General features: G+C 40.0%; 1 protein-coding gene across 6 annotated transcripts in view; it reads right to left on the reverse strand.

The window, feature by feature from the left end:
* Nucleotides 1–1,156: 1,156 nt before the first annotated feature.
* The window catches only part of LOC111157263 (nephronectin), a 76,621-nt gene continuing 52,883 nt past the window's right edge, over nt 1,157–24,894 (reverse strand). For 4 of the 6 annotated variants that reach the window (XM_022518572.1, XM_022518554.1, XM_022518564.1 and 1 more), the window contains 4 exons: nt 12,930–13,016; nt 12,331–12,429; nt 4,313–4,569; nt 1,157–2,951 (listed from right to left, as the gene is read on the reverse strand). In XM_022518572.1, the coding sequence (XP_022374280.1) occupies nt 2,841–2,951; nt 4,313–4,569; nt 12,331–12,429; nt 12,930–13,016 (554 nt within the window). In that variant the 3' untranslated portion in view covers nt 1,157–2,840. The remainder of the gene's footprint in view (nt 2,952–4,312; nt 4,570–12,330; nt 12,430–12,929; nt 13,017–24,894) is intronic. The other 2 variants (XM_022518588.1, XM_022518580.1) reach the window with 1 other exon arrangement.

The following is a 24,894-nucleotide window of genomic DNA, read 5'->3' on the forward strand; positions in this document are numbered from 1 at the left end:
CCTGGTGTGGGCAGCAGTTTTGCTCCCAGTTTTCCAAGAAGTAAAAGATGACGTTTGTGAAACTTCAAGCTACTCTAATATTCTCCCAATCAAAAACAAAACAAAATGCTAAACAATAACTGACAAGAGGGTATCATTAACAGTGCTTTTATTTACAAAGAATTATTTTTATTTGGCTGTTTGGAAAACCACTAACATTTTTCACTTTAGAAAACATTAAATAATAAACAAGATGTTATACAGTACTTTGGATAACTTCTGTCAACTTAGTGCAATGTCGTATTGGCACCTAAAAGTGACATTTTCCATGATTTCCCCCTTTTCTTTTCAGTTGTGCAGTTATAGGACCACAAAGGCAATGAATCATTAAAAATGGATCGAAAGCCCTGTTAGCCTGGCCCCTACTCAAAAGCTCGAAGGCTCGCTGCTTTACATACTGCTCCAGTCCTGCCTCCACCACGTTAAATGACAAAAGATATTCTGTTATAACTACTTCTCAAGCCCCCTCCCCCAACCCAAAAAAACCATTTTGTGGAACTTGGGAGATTCCAATTGACAAGAGAAAGTGAATTACAGTGGTTCGGTGAAACAAGGATCCGGACAGTAATGTCGAGCAGGGGGCTCTTTCCCAGGGGCCAGGTTAAGTTGTCACACACACTGCAGAGAGAATGCACCAGATAAAAACCTCTAAATCTCTGTTCTTCACTATGGTCTTTTTGAAAACTTGAAATATCCTCCACTGAGCAAGTGAAAGGGTTATACCTTTACCATGATCAAAAAAAAAAAAAAGAATCCTACCACATGAGGATATTATTAAGATACTAAAATAATGTCCATCATACTCTATTAAGAATACAAGTTTGTTGTGTTTTTGTTTTTCCTGTTTGGATCCTGCTAGGTTTGTCATAGTGAGATCTTTAGTGAGCTCTGCACTTGGTGGGCTTTTCCCCTTTTGGTTCTCCTCCATTAGGGGTCAAGAGGTAAATGCCTATATTAGACCCTGGCCTCGCCCAAATAACTCAGAAGATTTTCATTACAGGGTAATAGGATCAAAACATCCTTTGGAAGATTCTGTAATCTGTTACTCTGCCTTGACAGAAGAACATCTTTAACCTTCTTAAATAGATTCTTATCTTTTTAAAAAGCCTCAAAAAGAGAAAGAGAAGAGAAAGAGGGAGAGAGAGAGAGACAGTCACTTTTTTTTTTTCTTAAACAAAGGATTCTCATTTAACAATTGTCCCTGCCAGGAAATGCCCCCTCGCACTCCAGTCTAGGCCTGTTTCCTCTCGTTCTATTCTTAGCACATATGGAGAACAGCTGGTCACCATCCTCTCTGTACCAACCATTCATACACTGGAAAACCAGCAATGGTTTGCCCTTCAGTCTTCTCTTCTCCATGCTGGATAATCCCAGTTCCTTTAATTTTTCATCATAGATTTTTTTTTTTCCAACCCTTTAATCATCTTTGTGATTCCTGGCAAAAACAGCAGAAAATATTTTGATTACTTCGTCAGAAATGAAGAAAAGGCTCAGGAGTAAGTTGCCCTAGAAAGGTTGTATATTTTAAAATATTTTTTAACATGAAGGTAAAATATCCAGGGAGGAAATGTAGTGGGGGGGGGGGGAGTGGTCCCTAGATCCTAGAATTCCAATCTTGTTCTCTTGCTCTGACATGTGTGTGAATCCCAACAAAATGCCTCCAAGCACAGGACTTGCCTCCAATCCCGTTCTGACAAGACAGCATGTAAGTCATAATTCAAGACCTAAATATATATGGACTTAAAAATTAGTATGAACATCTGTTCCAACAGAGCTTTCCCCATGCTTCCCCTCAGCCTTCCAGAAACAGAATCTTTTCTCTGAAACAACCAGAACTTTTACAGAGCTTTTTACAGATTACCAAAGAGAGCCAAGTTACTGTAGAAACTGTTGGTTTTAAAGTATAACCTGAAACAGTGAGGGTTTTATATGGTAACTGCAGTTTCCTGTCTACCTGAATGGTTCACTATCCTTTACAGTGATTAGACTCAAGGCCATGAAAACTTCATCCCTCCACTACCACACCTGTCATCTCTTCTGATTTTCTCTTGCTGCCAAAATAAGGTCATGGAACTGGATGACATTTCACTGGGTAGTTTTTAATTCAAGAGATCACAAGCTGCCTTTTCCCTTGCAACTAGAGTCTGTAAATATTAAGAACACATAACTACTTAGTATCAATAGCACATTTACACAAAACACAATACTAACGAGTGATTACATGCCCACTCTACATAATTGTCCTTAAAAAAAAAAATACAGATAACAAGAATAAATGCATCTTGATAGGTTACACACCTTCTTTTATAAAGTGAATGGCAGTAGAAGTCAGAATCCAGGTCAGGCCAGAGCAAACAAGGGAAGGGGAGAAACCAACTTCATAAGCACTTTGTACAACATAGCTTAAAGGAAGTCAATACTACTCATGGTACAACACTGAACAGATTAACAGAGTGGCCATTTGCACGGATTTCTTTTGAAAACGTCTCCCATCATTTGCTACTACTGCAAACGCCTCCTAACTAGGACGGAAGATAGCGCACGCACCAAAGGCCTTCCTAAAAGAGCCACAGGCTGGAAGGTAACACCCAAGCTGGCTTGGATGTGTCTGCAGGGGCCCCGCGTATTTCAAGGAGGGTGTCACCGTTCGCTGGAATTGCACAAAAGCAGGCCACGGGTGTGGGTCCCCCATCAGACTTTCTCCTGACCCACTGACCCGTTCTTCTCCCAGGCCTGATAAGAGGGAGGAGAGGACAGGAGGTGAAGACTGGAAACAGAAAAGAGCAACAGGGGATTCATTGCTAGTTCAGAAGCCGCTTGTGTTCTTCAGAGCAGTGGCCTTTTCTCAGGCTCACATCATCCAATCCGATCTCCCCCGTGTGGCCACGCCTTTTCTCACCTCTGAAGATGACCTGGGGAGAGAACGCACACACCAGTCAAGCTTCCTCTGCCGCTTCCCACCCAACGCTCGTTTCACAGAATAAAGGCAACCATTCCCCCAAAACGAGGAGTGCACTTACTCAACAGAAGGAAAAGACTAGAACATAACCCGTGTCACCTGAGGCTTGCCTTTTGGTAGAAACTCCAATCATCAGTCAACTGGTCATCAGACCACATCATTCAGAAACGGTTACTCTTTTAAAAAAGCCATCCTGGGCGACAGGCTGCTTCCATTTAGGAATGCTTACGAAGTGCACATCATGCCAAAGATGAGCAAGGTTAGGAGTAAAAAAATGAGATGGAATATAGAGGTGTAGGAATCAGAGCCGCAGACCTGGGAGATCGTAATCGCGCAGCCTATCCTAGGCGTCCGCTCTTCCCTCCGTGGCTTGAGCCAGCTTTGTTGCCTAAAATGGAGTCGAACTGAACGCCACAATCCAATCAAAGCGCTGTTTTACTTATATAAACCACAAACGTTTTCTGTATTTTATTTTCTTTAGAGCATCTTTGCTCTTTTAAAAACAGAAACCTTTCTATGCTGTAATTTGAAATGGCTTTATTTTTCCAAACAGTATTTTTTTTTCAAAGAGCAAAACAAATCCAAGACAGATAAAAGCTGTATTGTTGGAGTCTATCCCCTTTAATGCAGTTTCTAGAAACCATACCTATAGTCATAGATGCAGAATCTCCTAATAGCAAGTTTTATGAATATGAGCATAAAGATGCTTTTCTAAATACATTATTTCAGTGGGATGCTACTGACCATTTTATTGCTACCTGTGACTTGATTACTTAAGATCAAATTTATATATGCAATCAAAGCTTTTCCCACATCCTGTCTGAATAGAATAGAACTTCCCAAGCCTATTGTTCTCGGTTTCCACCCAAGGCTGCTTAACTATGATCTCTGAGGCAAAATTAGACTTTAAAGAAATATTTCAAAAAAACAAACAACCAAAAAAAGACGGAACACTTTAGGGTGACTCTGAAAAGTAAAGGCATTGCAGAAAAAGGAAAAGCAGGTACAGTTAAGCTCACCACCTCTGCCCTTTCAAGTTAACTTTTTAATTCCTGAATTTTTTTTTTTCATGAAAAATGGGGCTTTTCACCAGAGTGGGGGGAGTGGTGGTGGTATCGTAGGCGGCAATGAAGAAGGGAAGCAGTGGCAAGGAGGGATTATAAGAAGAGGAGGGGAATGGAGTTCTCCTTCCCAGAAAAACACAAACCTTTGTGCCCCAATGAATGAGGAGAACCAGGCTTCCTCAGATGCAGATCCTAGAGTTCTGTGAAAGGAAAACCTCCCAGGCTCTGTCTCCTTTTCGGTTCTACTTACGCTTTTGACGTCAGCCCCTCGCAAGGTGATGTGTGTGTGCCTCCAGCCACGGCCACCATTCCTGCCCCACAGGGCTGCTCCATGGGCACCGTGTTTTCTCGCAAACACCTGGAGCGCGCCGGAGTGCAGCCCCGTCACCTTGTGCCTGAACGACAGGCACAGGTCCCCTGAATGCATGAGGTGGCCAAGAGGTAGCACCAAGCGAGCGGCTTTTCCCCCTGGGCCTTTGGCTCCCGACACTGTCAGATACTGTCCACCTGGAATGGGAAAAGCAGGGCTGTGTGTTTACGTGCCGACATCCCTTTCCAGCACCGACAGCATCAAGGCAGGTTTACTTGGAATAAACTGCAAACTGAGATCGTCATTTGTAAGAATTCCAGATTTTTTAAGAAAAGTTGGGATTTATGTCTAGGCCTCCCTCAAACTCTATGGATTGTGTTTAGAGAAAATATTTGGCTCATGGAGAGTGCAAATTATGCCCAGGACGCCATGATCAGGAATCCTAATGCGAGGACTATTTCCTGTTGGATATGAGCAGACATACAAAGGCAGACACAAGCTCACCATCTCTCGATCCTCACCAAAGTAGGCTTCTGCCGTCAAGCTGGCTGGCCGGTTGACTCTAGGTTACCAGGGAGAATTTTCTATGGGGATAATTAACCTCTAGGCAGTAGAGCAGACAGTAATCTAAAGGGACACTAGATATGTTTGTTCTTTCTTCTTCTCTTTCTCTCTTTTTTAAAATCTCTAAAGCAAGAAGTTCTCCTTTGAAAAGGTCTATTTGCTATGCTTCTCACACTGGAGTACACCTAGCCCCAAGAAGATGCAGAGGTGTTCTGGAAACCTCTACATCTTCCTGGAGCATTACTTTTATTGTAACTAGTTTCAGACACTTTTACATCAAAACAAATTTATAACATTACATATAATATTAATTTTTTATTACATATACATGTACCCAAAATATGAAGAACAACTTTCACTTTGGACAAGTCACTTGGACGATGTCCTCAGATCCCTATGGCTGCAGAGTTTGTGTCCCCCTATTGTTCGATTAACCGCCACTGCAGTCTGGGAGAGGGGGCAGGGGGTAGTTTAAGCAGCAGTGAAGTGGGGGATGCTGCTTCTCAAGAGAAGGAAAGTTGGGAGTGGTATTTTGAAACTCAGTCCATGTGTAAATGACCTTCCCCCCAGCTATTTTATTAGAGCTAACTGGAAAACACTGTTCTAGCACTGAGTTATCCCTAAGAAATATGTGGTTGGAAGGTTAAACACCTGTACCTGTTTTGGTAGAATCGCTACTTATTTCTCAGTTAAAAGATACACCATCCTTTCTTTCTTAGGCTTTGTATAAAACATGATAATTTGGAGGAGGTCTTATTCTTCAAGTGACTTCTCTAATGAGTCCCCTTTGAGGATTCAAAGGACCAAAGAGGTTTCAAAGGACTAAAGAGGTAATCTGTGTGTACTCTGCCTGCACCAGGCTCGTTAGCCTCTCTACCGTGAGCATTGTTGGCCCTGCTAACAGGTCTTTGAGGGGAACACTCATTTGGCTTGTTTTGCCGCTGCAGAAGCTAAGGCTTGGGGAGGTGAAGACACCCAAGGTGTCACCCTGCCAGTGAGGGGCAGGGTCATGGTTTGAGCTCAGAACTGCCTGACCCCCTAATTCAGCCCTTGTTGCTCTCAGACTGGAATCACTGGTTTACAGGTTTCTGTCCCCCAGGAGACCATGAACTCGTTGAGGTCAGAATGGAAGAGTACATCAAAAACTAATGGTGTACTGTACCGGTGACTAATGTAACATAAAAAAAAACCCAAAAAACCCTCAGCTTTCCCCCCAAACCACCCCATTTTATATCCTAGCACATGGTAGGGCTTTGATGTCATTTGCTGAATAAATAAGGTTCTAAGAATATAGAAAAAAACTGCAGGGCAATAGGTCTTTGAGGCACGTACTTGACTCACCGAAAACACAAAGAATTTCTTATCCTCCTCCCCTACCCTGTGCCCCATCGAACTAATCCAAACAATATTTTGGGCCAAAACCTTTAGATGGGGCTTAAAGGTCTCCCTATAAGTCAGCTTTGAATCATCACAGGTACTTAGGTTAAGACTAAGATATAAGGTATTACAGTTAACCTGAAAGTTTTAAGAAGACAAGGATTACCTTAAGACCCTGCGGAATGTACACTCATATCATTATGCCAGACATGCCTGCAAACAGCCTAATAGACCAAGGCATCCTAATAGCCACATAGTCCTTTTGTATAGATATTTAAAACTAAAATGTAAATCATGATAAATGAGGCTATAACAGCTCTTTCTCTGTGGGCACCAGGTTTTTGTCTTACCATAAAGAAATCTTTCCCTTTGGAATAAAAGGAAATGTTACAAGGATGGAATAGTAGCTAAGGGAAAAACTGACCTAGCACCCCAAATAATTTACCTATTAAATAAAAAATTTAACTTCTGTTCCAAAATACTGGTTTAAATATAGAATTATATTAACTATTTTCATGGTTTTAGTTTAAAGCATCGCAATAGCTGAAGTTTGTTTTTGTAGCATTTATTATTTAACAAAACAAAACAAAACGAAACAAAAAAAGACTTGCCAGAAAGTTAGGTGATAAAATTTAAATGTCCTTATTTTTAACTCTGTACTGGCTGGTGCCTTTACAATTTCAATTTACAAAGAGAACAACATAATGTCTATTACTTTACATGTTAACTGTGTGGTCATAAAAAGGAGGGGGAGTTTTGCAGTGATTTTTTTCTTATATTTTTGGCCCAGCTGAGAAACCAGCCCAGGTAGAACTAAGATCATTATGGTTTGCTGGTATTTATATCTCAAAGAGCTTATAAAAGACAAAAAAATAAGAGATATAATACAGCAATGCCCACTGCAGGAAAAGAGATAAATAGAAAAGCATAAAGAAAATTTAAATATGCATGATCCCAAAAGCCAGAGATAATTACTAATTTTAACATTTGAACTTCTATCTATATCTGTGAATATAAACACGCTAGTATAAACATTTTTTGCAGTGTAATAACTTGTTTTCATTAAATATATCTGTCATTTTTCGATGTCAGACATTTTTCATAGCTCCAAGTATGCCATTAATAATTTAGCCAATTTCTTATTGAAGTTTCCAAATTGTTACTTTTTAATTTTATTTTTCTTTTGTAACTTCAAGTTTTTATTTAAATTCCAGTTAGGTAACATATAGTGTAGTATTACTTCCAGGAGTAGAGTTTAGCGATTCATCACTTACATGTAACACCCAGTGCTCATCCCAAGTGCCCTCCAAATTTTCACTTTAAGATAAAAGTACCATAAAACAGTAAGAAAAGCAAAAAAAAAAAAAAAATTGCAAAACATGAAGGGGACTAAGTTCTCTTTTTATATAAAGAACAAATCAATAATAAGAACACACAAAATAAGGGGCATCACAGGAAAAGATTAATTATATGAAAGGATGGTCAACTTCTCACAGTAAGAGAAAATCAAACTAAAATCAAAAGGAGACGCCTTTTCACCTATAAGCTTGGCAAGGATAAAAAACAGTTTAATAAGATCTATTGGAGATGGTTCTTAAATATTACTGGTGGGAGCATAAATTGCTGTTAACTGTTAGGAAGGACAACTGAGAAAACTATCAAAATTCAAAACACAAATTCCGTTTAACCTAGCAATTCCATATTTAGGAGTATCCTACAGACAGATTCAAGCATATAGGAAATGAGACATGTACAAGGCTATTCACTGCAGCACTGTTCTCCTGAAATGCGCCTCGGTGGATGATGGGTCAAATACAGGGTGGTACATCTGAGAAGGAACGGAGTAACAACCATAAAGAAGAATGAGGGTGCTCTTAAGTACTGACACAGGACAATCTCCAGCAACAATGGCTAATACTATTTTAGTGCTAACTGTGGGCCAGGCATTGCTTTAAATGCCTCCCATACGTTTCATAGACACTATTATCTCCATTTCAATAACTTGCTCAAGGTCAAAGCTACTGTGTGCTGGCACTAGCTTCCAGCCCAAGCCTTCTGGCTGCAAAGTCCACATGTGTTAACTCTTATAAGATATGATCTTTAAGTGACAAAAGCAAGGTACAGAGCAGGGGGCAGAAAAATATATCTCTGGAAAGATAACCAAGAAAGTGGTTGTATCTGGGGAGGGTGACGGGGAGCCAGGGCTGGGGGCTGAAGCTTTTACTTTTTCACAGTTGGTTTACTTTTCCATTTATGTGTATTTCAAAATAATGTTTAATGCTGCAACAGACATACTTGCATGTACAAGCCAGCCTGCTTGCTATATATTCTAAAGCGAATACCTTGTAGCTATCAGTAGCAGACACAGCACTGAGTCAGTTTCCTTTAACCCTGATCCTCCGAGATCAGGGTTTCAGGAAAAGGGCCCCCAGGGTCCAGCCTTGACATTTACAGAAGGGTGTGTCTTCAGGGCGTCACCACATCTGTCAGCAGTGCAATCTGCTACCCCTTAGAGGCACGTATTAATTTCACTATCTCACCATGAAGTTCAAGACCAAATGTGATAAAACCTAATGAGCACCAGGAAGAGCAGCTAGCAAATGAATGTACTTTGCAGCTGTTTCTCAAAGTTTGTTTGAGGGTTTTCTTAGAGATATTAGTATGAGAATATCCACAAATCTGGATGTTGTATAAGACATGCACATTAAAAATCAGTCACAATTGTGAAAATCCAAACATATGTTCCCTTACAAATGGCACAGTCTAGATAGAAAAAAAGTTAGCTTGGTAATTAGATAATACACAGAAATAATTTATTGAATTGGTTATAGTCTTCTCTGGTCTTAGCATGTGATATACACACACTCAGATCCCAAAACTTCCTAGAAGAAAAACTGGCATTTTTCAGGATAAGCCTTATTAGTACTTTTCCATCAGTATCTGGTTAGATTTCCCCAACACATTCTAAAAAGCTCCTTCCCAGTTCCAGCCTGATGCATGCCATGTACTCCTACCCTGTCTTCCCCTCTGCCATCCTTTTGTCCTCCCATCCCTTCCCCAAGCTAGAGCCTGGCTGCTCAGCAATCTCTTTGGGAAGACCTAGGGGCATTCCATTTTTACTCAGGCTCTCAAAGGTGGTGTAGCAGATTTTCTAATCCAACACTTATCCAGTGATCAAAACAACATCTTGCTACAAGTCACCCAAAAACCTCTCCACCAAGGGAGAGCTCCCTATTTCCCTGTCATCCTGTTCTCTTTTTAGACAGCTCTGATGACTGGCAAGTTCTTTCTGGGAGTGAACCAGAACGGATCTCCCTTTAGCTTTTACCTGCTGATCTGACTTCTCATCTCCTTGTGGTTCCAGAATAACTGTGAAAGATGTTGTTGGTCAAATATTTGGAAATCAGTCCTGCTCCATTATTTCTTCTCCAAGCTGAACATTCTGGTTTCTTCACTTGTTCTCCCACAGGCTTTGGGATACCTTTCCAACTAGGTCGTGTTCTTAGAAGTGACCTACAATTATCTCTGTTCTTCTCAGATAGAAAGAACCCACCAAGTAGATTTGTCATTCTGGGAAAAACATTCTATTTCTATGGAAATGACCCAACTCTTTAGTAGTGATGACAGAGTTTTCACTCATACTGTTTTAATAATTACTTGCTAAAACACTAAAGGCTTTCTTATTTGAGTAACTTCCCCTTGTATCTTAGCTATCAGCAGAAGGGAAGAGGGGAAGGGACGAAACAGAAAGAATGGCCCCCTTCCAGGGGCCAGAGACAATAACCAAGAGCTACGCAGTCACAAAAATGGCCACCGCTTCCTTTCAATGCATTCTCTGCTATCATTGCCAAATGACTGCTTCCATTTTTTTTTTTTTTTTTTTTTTTTTTGGTCTACCATTCTATTTCTAACCCTCTCTTTTTAGCAGAAGGCAAGTGGAATTTGGGTCACCACAAATTTAAATATTTACATATATAATGAATAATAAAAAATGTTAAAATGCAAAACTTGTTCTAAAATAGAGTATAGAAATTGTAAAAATCAAGAACTTCACATGGGTTTTCTACACTGGATGCTTCCATGTAAGTATAATGAATTCCTCTGAGTTTAGCATGAGTAACTCACCAGGGTACCTTACTCGAAGGGGTTATTCACCATAACCATGAGCAACGTTCACCATTCTATTCAACGTGACTGTCAAAGATGCTCCATTCTGTAGCAAACGACCCCAGATCAGGGGTCAGTCAAATCTATAGGCCTGAGATCTGCTAAGCATATAGTGTCCACTACTGAAGGAGGGAAACCACATGAAGTACAAGGAGGCCTCGATATGAAGTCCACTCTTCAGTTCTGTGGCCTTAGGAAATGTGTAAAACCTCTGGGTCTCAGTGTTTCCTTTGTGAAACATAAGCAGAATTACCTGCCTCAAAGGGCAGGTGAGAGGATTAAACTGAACCAATGAGATGATGGAGCTGGGACTACAGCAGATATTAAATAAATGGTTTCTCTCTTACCCACAGATATCTGTGACTGTAATAATAATGTCCTGCTCAGAGTCAACCTTAAATGAGAGGAACGTCACTGTATGTGGGGGGGGGGGGGGACACTAAAATCTGTTTTATAGCTAAGAGAAATCTAAAACCCTATGTGAACTTACTGAATATTCATATTTTTAAAAGCTTACCTCAAAACTTCATTTTACTTTTTTTAAAAGATTTATTTCAGAGAGAGAGAGAGAGAGAGCAAGAGCAAGAGAGCACATGCACGGGCATGAGTGGGGGAACGAGCAGAGGGAGAGGGAGATAAGCAGACTCCCCTCTGAGTGGGGAGTCCAGCTTGGGGCTCGATCCCAGGAACCTGAGACCACAAATGAGCCAAAATCCAGAGTCAGTCACTGAACCAGTTGAGCTACCCAGGAGCCCTCAAATTTTTCATTTTTAAAAAATCTATTCTATTTCCACCTTAGGGGGAATCTAATGAATATATTTTGAGCTAATTTTTTTTAAAACTTTCTACTCACGATCTACAACAAGGAGTAATACCATAGATATCCACAAGGAGCATGTTAGAAATGCAACAAAATCTACATTTTAACAAGGCCCCTAGCTGATCTATAGGCACATTGAAGTTTAAGAACTGGTTTAACACAGCGTATCTTCTCTCAAGTTAACTTTTATGTGTTTTGTGCTCTACCTATGTACCTGCAATGCTATTCAAGAACTAGGCTTTTAAGACAAAAACTTTCATTCCTAAGTCTAGAACAGGAGTATAAAGGGAAGAAAAGAAATTTAACTCCTCACCCTTCCATTAAATTGGCCCCACCCACAAAAGATTTAATTACTGAGGGGAGGGAAAAAAACCAACAAAAATATGTAAGTAACTTTGCTTTCTGAAACAAGAAGACAAAATGTCTTGTAAGCACTGAAACGTTGTATCAGTAGGAAGCATGCAATTTAAAAGTTTGTTAGTTTTCCAAGGAACTACATCTAAATCTATCTCTCTAGTAACATTCTTTTGTGGAATAAATGGTGGTAATTTGTAACTAATTTCTCCAGCATCTAAATTAGACTGAAATTTTTTCCAGAGAAATAATCACAACTTCACAGAATCTTCTAGTGTCTTTTTACTATGTGTCACATCTTTTTAAAAAAGGACATAATTAAGAAAACAGCTGTGGATGACCACCATGACTGATGTACTGTTACATTATTTCTCTCATGCCTAGGAATGGGGCACTACAAGTAATTTGAAAATTTTATGTTAGGATGAATCTAAAGGTTTTGCTTACCAAGCTCTTTGAGAGAAACTAGTTGGCCCTTTAATGTACTACTTGTCTTCCTATAATATAATTCTAGTTTATTGCTAACTAGTTCACTTAAAAAATGAAATATGAAATGTTGGAAGAGATCTTTCTTTACTGAATAAAGAGGGTAAACAGAGATATGTAACAGTATTCTTGATTGTTAGAACCAGGGTCCCCAGATAGGATCAAACAGATACAGATTAACTGCTTTTACCTGTTGGATCTCTCACTGGTTCCCAGTGCAAGTCACTGTCTTTTTCCCGGATCCATCCACAAAGCCCATGGTCAAAGTTACAACTGTGTATCAGAACACCTACAAGAAAATAACCAGAACAATGAGTAGACCACAATGGCACAATTTGTAAAAACAAACTTGTGAACTAGGATTATCGATCTGCATAAGCATTCTCTTCTAGCCACACTTAACTATCTGACCAGAACTTCTCTCCATGAGATCAAAGGAAGATCACATGAATCCTTTCTTAGAACAATTGTGTATGTGTGTTCAGCTATAAAAATAGAACACAAAAATGTTGCCAAATTATGACCTTGTTACACCATCACTTACAAAACAGGATTTCCTCTTCACAAGTTAAGGGTGCTTTATTATTTTTTTAAAAAAGATAATGATGATATATAATTATTTTCAATCAACAACTATATTACTACAGAGGAAACCAAGTTGTTTAAAAAAAAAAAAAAGTACACTTTTCCCAGATGTAACCAAACAATCTACAGTTTAAAATTCATTTTCAGGAAGTGGAAGGAAACAATAAAATGTCATCATCACATAGTAAAAATGTAAGTATCTACCTGGATCATCCTTTGCTTCATCATCTGCACTGACTCCCCTTTCAATTTCAAATATTTCAAACAAGTCGTTTGAAGGCTGCCGTGGAACTGCAAGAGAGGGAGGTTTGGTTCGGGTGAGTATTGACAGACACCTGCCTTAACCAGGGCATCGTGGGAGAACACCTATGTATTTCACACATCTGGAAAAATCCAAAATATTTCATTACATGTCACATTAAGATTCATGATGTTTGTTCTATAGGTACTTATACTATCTGAGTACAAATTTTAAACATGTTTTCCAAAGGTTTCTAAAATTCAATATAAAAATATATTAATAGGTCTTTACCAGGAAAATACATCTTAAAAGAGCTACCAATTTCTAGCAAAATGTTCACCTTTGTCAAAATCTAGAATTTGTTTCTCTGAAAGATACACTATGACCTCTAAATGAAAGTGGTTTAACAGAAAATGCCTGCAGCTGCAGTGAATGGTTTGGCTTTCTAACCACAGCATCAACTCCCCACACAATGAAGGCTGCCACTGCTACACTCCATCTATAAATCTTACCTCAGCAGGGCTCCCCGGCTACACCTACACACCTACACACACACACACACACACACGCGCACGCTCGCTCTCTCTCTCTCTCTCTCTCTCTCTCTCTCCCTCCCCACACCATGCCATTCATTTTGTCTGACCCCATCCCTAGCTTGGGATCCTCTTGTTCCTACTAATTAACTTGCCAAACTTCCCCTCTTCATGCAAGACCCCAAGGTAAATATCATGCCTGGCTGAAAACTTTGACACCCCTTGTAGGTGTCAAGGTGAATTAAATCCTTCCCCCTTGCACTCTCCAAAGGCTCATGGGCACACATCTCTTACACTCTTCTACGGAGAACTGCAGTTATTCACATACATATGTGTGTGTCCCTCTGCTAGCTTCTGAGGTCCTGGAGGGCATCAGCCATGCCTTATTCATGTGGCATTTCCAACGTTTGACCTGGTGACAGGCCCTCAATGTGTTTACTGCACAGAGGTGAAAATCTTATTTTGTCAACCCTTTTCCTCACATGAGCCAACTGGAACAGAGCTTAAGAATCTACTTTTTAAAAAATGGAGTCCCTTAAAACATTAGTTATTCAATGTATATTTGCCCCCCCTCCCATGCCAAGTACCATGGCAGTTGAGGGAGACAGCTAAAGGGGTGAACAAGACCAAGAAGGACCCGACCCTCCAGAGCTTGCATTCTAATCAGAAAGGCAAACATTAGACCATGCTAAACATAAATCCACACTACAACTCTAAATGTTGATGAGGGCTGAGAAGAAAAAACACCAGAGGATGTCCTGAAGAGTAACTGGGTTGGAGGCTGGGGGTATGGGGAATGTCAGTGAAGGGGAATTCCTGGCCAAACACCAGGGCTACTCCCTTTTCTTTGCCAGAACCTCATTAACTGTATTTTTTTATAAGGCAGGGAGTAAAAGATGTCAAATGCCAAGGAACAGATATCAGTCAGAAGGGTTCTTTTTCAATACTATTTCTATTATTTTTGCAAGAATTTTTTAAAATTAACAATCCCATAATATTTGCACTGATTTTTTTTTCTAGCTTCCCGCTTTTAAAAATTTTTCTTATGTTTCCAAAGTCCAAACAGTGAAGACCCATCCCCTCCCCACACAGACACTCACATATACCCGGCCTGAAAGGGACAGGAGAAGAGAAGCTGGTCAACAGATAAGTTCTGGGGACACACTGCCGACACAAGTGTCCTGGGGTGAGGTAACTGGCCACCTTCTTGTATACCCAAATGACTGACAGGAATGACATCCATTTATAGCTTTCCTGGCTTCCTATAGGACTCTAAGAGGGAGTCTGCCTCTTATTTGCTAGAAATATTATAAAGTTGTAGGCAAACATGCTTCGTTTCTCATGATACAGAGAAAGTTCAAAAAATTCTATAGAACAATCATTTTTTGTTCTCTTGTAACTTATACAAATTCTCTCTCGATTGGAATATGGCTCAAATCTTACGGTACCATACGGTGGCGCTACCTTACGGCAGCTGGTCAGCCCCCTTTTCTCTAGCTGACTGTTAAATGGTAAACAGGTTCCTGCTGTAGAGGAGGAGGACTGTACAAAGGTCTCCTGGCACAAAGGGCCTGTGTTTTGTTTGTTGTTGTTCTTAGAAGCATCCTTATTACCGGGGATCTTAACACTGTAATACAGATATTACAACATGGGGTTAACTTCCAGTCACTGAAATAATACTTGTCACAGAAAGTTTGTAAGTAGCTGTCTTGGAAACATCTATGGTACAAGTGAACTCATCACCTCATTCTTTCTAGAATGGGAGTCACATGCAGTCAGTGCAGCTTGCATGCACATAACACTGTTCCTTATGGAACTTGTAAGACGTATTCTTAGAAACCTCTGTACTACAAATACACTTAAACACTTCATGCTTATTTAGGGGGTATCACTTCCATCACCAACATAACACTGTGTGAACACAGCTTGCAAAGATCCTTCTTAAGGAACATAAGTGTACTTCAAAAACTTCATTGCATGCATTATACAATGAGGGTGACTTCCGCTCACGATAATAAACTGGTCATAAAGGGAGATCAAGGGGAACCTCTCTACAGAAGCACCATGTAGACCAAGAGGGAAAGAATGTGAAAACTTCCAAGCAAAAAAAAAAAAAAAGATGTTGGGGGAGGGGGAAGAAGGAGTGTTTCAGGCAGCCATTACAAAGAAGGTGCTCAGAACATTTAGAGAAAGGCTTGCATGAAGCATGGAGGAAGGATGCTGAGAAATGGGGAAAGTGATATGGGATGAGGTTAAAGAAAAAGGAAGGGAGGAGATCACACGTTTGGAAAACAGCAATTCAAAGAATGTGTCATCTAACAACTCGCAAAGTGCCAGATGTTTCATTAATTGTTCTTGGAAAGCAAGTGACTAAAACACTAACTTCAGCAGGAGCTGATCAAGCACACCTTCACTGCAGCTCACTGGGAAACATTCCAAGGAATTTAGAGACCTGACCTGCTCAGCAGTTATTAGTGCTTAAAATTCTGTGGCCTCTACTCTGTAACCCTGCCAGATTGTTCAACTATTTCTCCTTTCTCACACATACCACTATGGATTGCTAAGACTGTCCCACCTCAGTGTCAAGAGAAGGTTCACCACCTCACTCTCTGGTATATTTTATGTTTTATGTGAAAATACTAAGTGAAATAAGTAGTGGGAAAAAGTCATTCAAGCAGTATGATCTCAACTATGTACAAGAAAAGCAAACAAAACAACGGACTAGAAACAAGAGTAGCAAAAACAACACGACCCCCCAAGCATATACGGTCAATTAACTTACAACAAAAAAGCCAAGAACATGCAATGGGGAAATGGCAGTCTCTTCAAGAAATGTTGTTGAGATGGGGGGTTAAGGGGGTAGGAGAAGAACAAATGAAACAAGATGGGAGTGGGAGGGAGACAAACTATAAGTGACTCTTAATTTCACAAACAATCTGAGGGTTGCTGGGGGAGGGGGGTTGGAAGAGGGGGGTGGGGTTACGGACATTGGGGAGGGTATGTGCTATGGTGAGTGCTGTGAAGTGTGTAAACCTGGCAATTCACAGACCTGTACCCCTGGGGATAAAAATGTATTATATGTTTATAAAAAATAAAATTAAATTAAAAAAATAATTAATTTAAAAAAAAAGAAATGTTGTTGAGGAAACTGGATGGCCACCAGCAAAAAAAAAAGAAACTCGACCACTATCTTACATAACACACAAAAATGAACTCAAAATGGATTAAAGACTTGAATGTAAGATCTGAAACCATAAAACCGCTAGGATAAAATACAGGCAGTAAGCTCCTTCACATTGGTCTTGACAGTCATTTTTTTGGATCTGATTCCAAAAGCAAAGGCAACAAAAGCAAAAATAAACAAGTAGGATAATATCAAACTAAAAAGCACAGCAAAGGAAACCATCACCAAAATGAAAAGGCCAGCTACTAACTAGAAAATAATTGCAAATCATAACTGATAAGAGGTTACTATCCAAAATATATAAAGAACTCCTACTATTCAATAGCAAAAAAAAAAAAAAAAAAAAAAAAAAATGAGCAGACCAAATCAACATATTTCCAAAGAAGACATACAGAGGCCAACGGGTACATGAAAAGGTGCTCAAGATCACCAGCCATCAGGGAAATCAAAACCCTGATGAAGTATCACCTCACACCTGTTAGGACAGCTGCAATCAAAAAGACCAATAACAAGCGTTGGCAAGGATGTGGAGAAACCCTGGTGAATTGTTAAGGTGAATGCAAATTGGTACAGTCGCTATAGAAAACAGTATGGAAGTTCCTCAAAAAAATTAAAACTAGAACTGCCACATCATCCAGCAATTCCACTCCTGGGTATTATCTGAAGAAAATAAAAACAGGAATTCAAAAAGATATCAGCACTCTCATATTCATGGCGGCATTTTCCCCACAGCCCAGACCTGGAAACAGCCTAAGTGTCCACTGACAAATGAATGGATAAAGAAGATGTGGTCTGAGGGTGGTGGGGATATGGACATTGGGGAGGGTATGTGCTATGAGAGTGCTGTAAAATGTGTAAACCTGGCGATTCACAGACCTATACCCCTGGGGATAAAAATACGTTATATGTTTATTTTAAAAAATAAAAAAAAAAAGATGTGATTGTATATGCACAGAGGAATATCATTCCTCTATAAAAAGAAATGAAATCTCACCTCTTGTGACAACAGTGGAAGGACCTTGAAGGTATTATGGTAAGTGAAATGAGTCAGAGTAAAATACCACAAGATCTGGCTCACATGTGGAATCTTAAAAACGGAAACAAGCTCATAGATACAGAGAACAGACTGGTGGTTGCCAGAGGCAGGGGGTGAAGGGTGGGCAAGTGGGACTCTGAAGTTACAAACTCTCAGTTATCAAATAAGTAAGTTAGAGGGATATAATGTAGAGCATCGTGACTATAGCTAGTAATATTTCACTGCATATTTGAAAGTTGCTAACAGGATAAACCTTAAAAGTTCTCAACACAAGAGACGATTTTGTAACAAAGTATGATAGATGTTAACTGGAGTTATGGTAGTTATCATTTCAACATGTACAAACATGAAATCATTGTGTTTGTACACACATCTGAAATCACTGAAACTAATACAAGGTAGTAGGTCAATAACTACTCAGTTAAAAATATATATATATACCACTATGGTACTAATGGTGGTCTGAGTATTAGAAATGAAAGTGATATTGTCCCATTCGTTTGGTTTGCCTTGTCTTTATAAAAAAAAAAATTTCTGTTGTGGAAAAAAAATTACCTGAAAAATCGAAAGAAAAGAGTTCTGTGAGAACACATAGACTCCCTACCCCATAGCAACTATATATCTGTTAATTGTATTTCGATTGCTCATAGAGAACTTTTTTTTTTTTTTTTTTTTTGAGAGACAGAGAGAGAGAGAGAGAGGATGAATTGGAAAGTGGGATAGAGGGAGAGGGAGAAGCAGATTCCTTGCTGAGCAGGGAGCCCAACGTGGGGCTTGATCCCAGGACCCCGGGCCTATGACCTGAGCCTATGGTAGATGCCCAACCAACTGAGCCATTCAGGCCCCTCAAGGAAAACTCTGAATAGAGTCTTGATACCTGTTGTTAAATGTGAGGCTATAAAATTGAAATATATTAGTGAATTTGGACATATTCTTTGGTTCAAGAGAACTATTTTAATCAATGTAGAAAATGTAATTAAAATAAATGACTAGTAGGGACACCTGGGTGGCTCACTCGTTAATCATCTGACTTTGGCTCAGGTCATGATCTCAGGTTCCTGGGATGGAGTCCCACACTGGGCTCCCGGCTCAGAGGGGAGCCTGCTTCTCCCTCTGCCTGTCACTCTCCCTGCTTGTGCTCTCTCTCTGACACATAAATAAATAAAAATCTTTTAGAAATAATAATGAAATAAAATAAAATACGAGTCTTGCCTAAATAACCAAGATAAACACTTGTACATGATTTTTGTCATTATTTTCCCTGCTTTGTATTTTAGCTAATAGTCACTTTAAATATGCAATATGTATATTTTATAAAAACAAACATATCTGATACTGTGTAGTAATTGGACCATTAATTCTTAGAATGGTATAGTGATTTAAAAAAGGATAGGAGAGGGGCACCTGGGTGGCTCAGTGGGTTAAAGCCTCTACCTTCGGCTCAGGTCATGATCCCAGGGTCCTAGGATCGAGCCTCACATCAGACTCTCTGCTCGTCAGGGAGCCCGTTTCCTCCTCTCTCTGCCTGCTTCTCTGCTTACTTGTGACCTCTGTCTGTCAAATGAATAAATAAAATCTTAAAAAAAAAAAAAAAAGGATAGGAGAAATGCTACCAATAGAATTCCTCTATTGTCTATCTATTCTCCCTCTATTCTATCCACTTTTTAATGCAGTCAAGAAACAGAATCCACTGGGTAGAAGGCACTGGGCTAAGAACTTATGAAGAAATGTGATTACTCTTGCCTCATGGGGTCTAGTTTCCAGAGGCAAAGACAGACTTCTAACAATTTCTCCAGGTAATGAATGTTTTAAAGACAAGTAGAGGAGGCTGTGTGAGCATGGGGGTGGGGCCTGGGGGCTGACTAAGCTAGCCTGGGGAGGACAGATGCATGAAGATCTCTGAGATGTGGTGCTCACAGCACCACAGGAAGGATGCGTTAATGTGAGCTAGTGCCCTGGAGAATGAAAGGGTGTGGAACTCAAAGATCCTTCTAGCTCTAGAGCTCACAGCAGGGGAGAAAGGGTGCAGGAGGAAGGGCACCAAGTGAAGCCAGAGACAGATGTGAACAGATTAAAGCCCTGTAGAGATTTGGGGCTTTATTCTGGTAGAAGCTGGAAGCCTTTACAAGATCTCAGGTCAGGTGCAACATTCTGGCTGTAGCGTGGAGAATGAACAGGAGGGAGGTGATAGTGGAGGTCAGAGAGCCATTATGACCAAATGAGCATAAACTAAAGAATGGTCATATAGTCTTAGAAGATTCATTTCCTACATTTTTTCCTTCCATTGGCCAATGTTTTACCCACCAAAACATATCACTTGCCCAGTGCTGCTTAAGGCCTTCCGCATAAACTAAAACAAAGGAAAGGTGTAGGCATGAAGCGCACAGACAGCTGGATAAAAATGGGACTGGACTATGCTTAGGGACCTGGTACTTTTCCCCTGTGGCTGGAGGGCCCTGGAGCCCATGAGAAGAATTGGCCACATGAATAAGCAGGAAATCTCTTGAAAAAGACCCTTTGACTCAGCATTTTCTATTAAATATATTTTCCCCAGGAACATATTAATATATAGCTTGTGTTCATAAATGAGGTTTCCCAAATAGTCAACAATACTTTTACCCAAAAAGCATTAAGAGTAAGCACAGTGAAGTAAAAGTAAATATTATCATACACCCCTCCCATCGCCAGATTTCTTCCGAAGAGTTAACCGTAGCAAAATGTAAGCATTGTTTATTAAAGGTAGCTTTGCAAATTCTGTTTCTGTTCCAGGGTGGCTACCTTGACATTACCCAGGCTAGTTCTGGCATTTGTTGTGAGACTAAAAGATTAAAGATAACACTGTCCTAAGTCGTTTCTATGGTTAGGGCTTCAGTTCAGTGGAAGAGAATGGTGCATATGTAACTCTCAATAGTCTGAAGGCTCTTTCTGAAAGCAAAACCTAGGGGATTTTTAAAGACTTACAGAGGGGGGATGAATCACTGGGGTTTTATGAGACAGTTTCCTGCCTCTCTCTCTCCACCCCCAGCCCTCTCTTTCCCTCTCCAGATGAAGAACATACGCCTTATAGCTTTAAATGACCAGAGAAAAGCAAATAAAAGGATTGGAAAGGAGTTTCTGAAATTTCCTTAACCACATTAGAGAAAATTCTTAGCCATATACTGATTACTAGTAAAAAGAAAAGGGTTTCTGGGCTCCACAGATATAAGCCCTTGTCTGCCAAAGCTTTCATCCCATAGGAAGAATCTAAAATGTTCAAAAGATAGCCCTTTTGGCTGAGAGTAAAGAGCAGAGCTGGAAAAAATTAAATCTCTGGTGAAAGGTGGAACTGCTTCAGCATTCAGTAAGGAGCCCAATTTACATGGCTCACCTATTTCTCCTTTAATAAAATTTCAGAACAACTCACTGCCTAGGGCAATCCCAAGAGAAGAGACTATCTAAAAGAGAACACAACTTTTCCAGAGCCAAAGAACACCAGACAAGTTCTATTCTCTTTCCCTCTTCCAAAGCCAAGGAAACTGGAGGGTAGCCCTGCCAGGAGCACTCCAGAGCAGGTGAGGTGGGGAGGGGCGAGGAAACCCACCTGCTGTGCAGGACACTGTCAATGCCCTAAGACCAAAGAAATCACTTTAAAGGAAAAATAGCTATTATTTTTGGTATTTATCAGACACAGCCTGTAACATGTTTCCCACCTAGATAGACTCAATCTCTCAAAAGGCTGTTGTCACCATGTGCATAGCAAAGAAGTTGATGGGATCCTATCTCTTTTAAAACCACAACTGTTCACCTAGTTACCATGAACACCTAAATGAAGCATGATATTCCAGTTATTTGGTAAAAATTAAAGGGCATGTGAAGTAGCTAGGTTTCCATTTGTATTTTCTCTGTTCACCCAACAGCTCACACTAGTAAATCGATTGGGTCCAAAAGGATCTGTTTAGCCAATAATAACATTAAAATATAATGAACCACAATAAAAAACACCATAAAAACATAGACTTGGAACCGAACATAAAATGGGGCTGTATTTTTATAAGTAGGGAATGGTGTCATTACTCTATATGAATTCAACAACAGCAACAGAAGTGGTAACGGCTACCGTGTACTGAGTTCTTCCTACATGGTAAGAGTTTCATGTGCAACCACAACAGCTCAGTGAAGTAGATACTGTTATTATCCCCACTTACAGATGAGGAACCAAAGGTATAGGAAGATTCCGTAACAGGCCCCAAGTCACAGTGTGGCTACAAGCGCGATATTTTTCCTTACAACATTATCAACAAATGTGCATTCAACTTAAAAAATTTTTGATTTCTGACTTTGTCACGTTCACCAAGAATTCAATTTGTACCTTCCGGAGAGAGCTATTTTTTCTCTTACCAGCCGCCATCAAATCAAATTAAATATAAATCTGAAATCTTGAAAGCTTTCAGCATTCACTGCGCCAGATCCTGACCTGTAAGCAGTGACAACTCACTCCTTCAAAATGCTAGCAGAAATGTAATCTACAGGGAGATGTTGGGCATCTTCTCAGGGTCCCTCTAGGCCTTGCTGTTTACGAGAAAGCAAACTAGTTTGAAGACCTTTTCACCCCTCAGCAGAAATAATCTTTTTACTCATTACCACACAGCAACAGAAAAGAGGTCCTGTTTTCATGAGTAAGAACAATGTGATCACACCAGCCACAGACTATAAACTCCACAGAAGGAAGACAAGAGATGGAAAACATACACAGCCCAGCGGTGCAGCGATCAATAAAATGGAAAGTTTTCTTTTGACTGCCTGGTACTTGGAATTTCAACACATTCTCAGGATCTAGAATAACAAAGGAGTAGGGAGTCTGGTTCTCTGATAAGGCCACTCCTAAGAGCACCTGACAGACGTTACATTATATTCTGTAATCTTTATCTGGCAACACTTCCCTTCCTTATGTGACCCAGATGCTTCATACCACATTTTAGGTACAACTGCTACATCTGAAACACTCCACAGCTGGCCAGTTCTGTCTCCATTGGAGACACTGTTCTACTGGCTGGAACTACCATTAGGGCTTAGTGTGGAGTAAGCCTGCTACTCAGCGCAGTCCGCAGATCAACGGCACTACCCGTGAGCTTGTCAGAAACGCAGAATCTCAGGTCCTATCCTAGACCCACTGAGTCAGAATTTTCACTTTAACACATTTCCATGTGACCTGTATACACACCAAGACAAAGAAGTACTTCCTTAGCAGGTCTGATTTAGTAAATGTGCCGTGCGGATTAGGAATCTACATCTTAAATAAGCACCCGAGGTTATGCTGGTTCAAACAAGTTGAACTGCTGACAAGTTGGAAAAAAATCTGCTTCCTCGTCCAAGTGGTATTACAGTCCTTGCAGTAATCTGAGCTTCCTAGCTCAAACTGGACATGTCTGACACTCGATTGTAAAGACCATTTTGAAAAGCTAAAAATGGAAGTTAATAAAATCTTTAATGCATTTTTAAAAGCCAGTATATTCTATTAAAATTAATGCGATTGAGAATCACAATTCCATGAGGTACTTTTTCAAAACACACAGCTCACTCTCTTCCAGGGGAGAGTGGGATTCTATGAGCGGTCTCTCCTAAGGAATCACTCCTAGAATGAATTACAGTGGCCAACAGCAGTGGGAATGAGAATAGTAAACCTCACTGAGTGAGGACAATGAAAGGACAAGGAAAATCACCCCAAATACCATCAACTGGATATAGATTCACAAGCAATAATCTGCTCTTTTTTTCTTCCAAACATCCATATTCACCCAGACATACGGAGACATGTATTTTGCACCTGCTTGGGACCAAATGGTATATACAGTTCTCTGCTTTCTTTTAACTTACCCTTTTTATAACATCAGTGTTTTCCCAAGACATTAAATATTTTTCAGAAAACACTGCTGCATAATATTTCATCGTATTGCTAGACTAGAAACGCATTTCCCCCTAAGTTCCTTTACTTCGGGTTCTACATAAAGCTTTTCTTATGTTCTTTGCTTTGGGATAGCTCCTACATGCTCTGATCCCAGATTTTTGTCTTTGGTGCTCAATCTCTGACTTTTTAGCAATTCCCTGCAGCCTATCTCTGGTGTACAAATAGGCATCCTACCAATTAAATCTGCTTTTCTTGCCCTAAGTCTGCCCAGCGTCTTTCTGCTCTGAGCACCCCCCACCAGGTTCTTCCAGAGTCCAAGATCAGCTCTCTGGTCTCAGAAACCATGCAGATGAGAGCTAATGCACAGAATATGTCCAAAGTCATGTATCGCATAAATAATAGAGGGGAGGATCAAAACTGGATCTTCTGGTTCAATGTTTTCTCTCCTTAGCAGGAGTTAAAAACTCCTCAGTTTCACATGCCTCAACCCTATTTCCCTAAATCATGCTCAAAATTTAGAGGTATATGAGAGTTTTCTAGAGAAACTTTGTTTTCAATGACTATACTAAGCTGTACTGGGGTAAGAAAAAGCTAAAATAACTTTGATCATTTGGGGACAAACTATCAGAATCAACAAGTTAAATATAGCTAGTTCAAGCATTCGAAGAATAACTTAGATTGAGGAAAAAGTTGATTCCAACATAAAATTTTATTTCATTCTATTCAATAAATATTTTTGAGTGCCTACTATGTGCCAGCCATTGTTTGTTTATTTTTTAAAGGTTTTATTTATTTGTCAGAGAGACAGAGAGGGCACAAGCAGGGGGGGTGGTAAGGCAGAAGGAGAAGCAGGCTCCCTGCTGAGCAGGGAGCCCAATGTGGGACTCCATCCCAGGACCCTGGGATCATGACCTGAGCTGAATGAAGGCAGACGCTTAACTGACATCCCTGTACCAGCCACTATGTGACTATTTCAGGGGAAAAATATCTGGGGAATTAATGGCTGCCCACAAATCTGCACTATAATATAGTTGGCAACAGAGGGAAATGATTTAGATTAGAAAAACATATTTAAAGAAATTCCACTTACAGTCAATATTGGGTCAGATGTGACTGTTACCTATCTTTGGACCCTATCATTTGAGACAGATTTGAAAAATGAATGATGTTCAAAGGCAACCCAAAATGATTGCTAAGTGTTTGAAAAACAGTCTTTCTAAGAAAAGGTTTAGGAAACAGAAATTACTGAGCCCAAATAAAAGACAGTTAAGTAATTTCTAGAGAGTGTTCT

The sequence above is a fragment of the Enhydra lutris genome, unplaced genomic scaffold (genome assembly GCF_002288905.1).
Source record: "Enhydra lutris kenyoni isolate GAN:26980312 unplaced genomic scaffold, ASM228890v2 scaffoldscaffold3, whole genome shotgun sequence".
Lineage (NCBI taxonomy): Eukaryota > Metazoa > Chordata > Mammalia > Carnivora > Mustelidae > Enhydra > Enhydra lutris.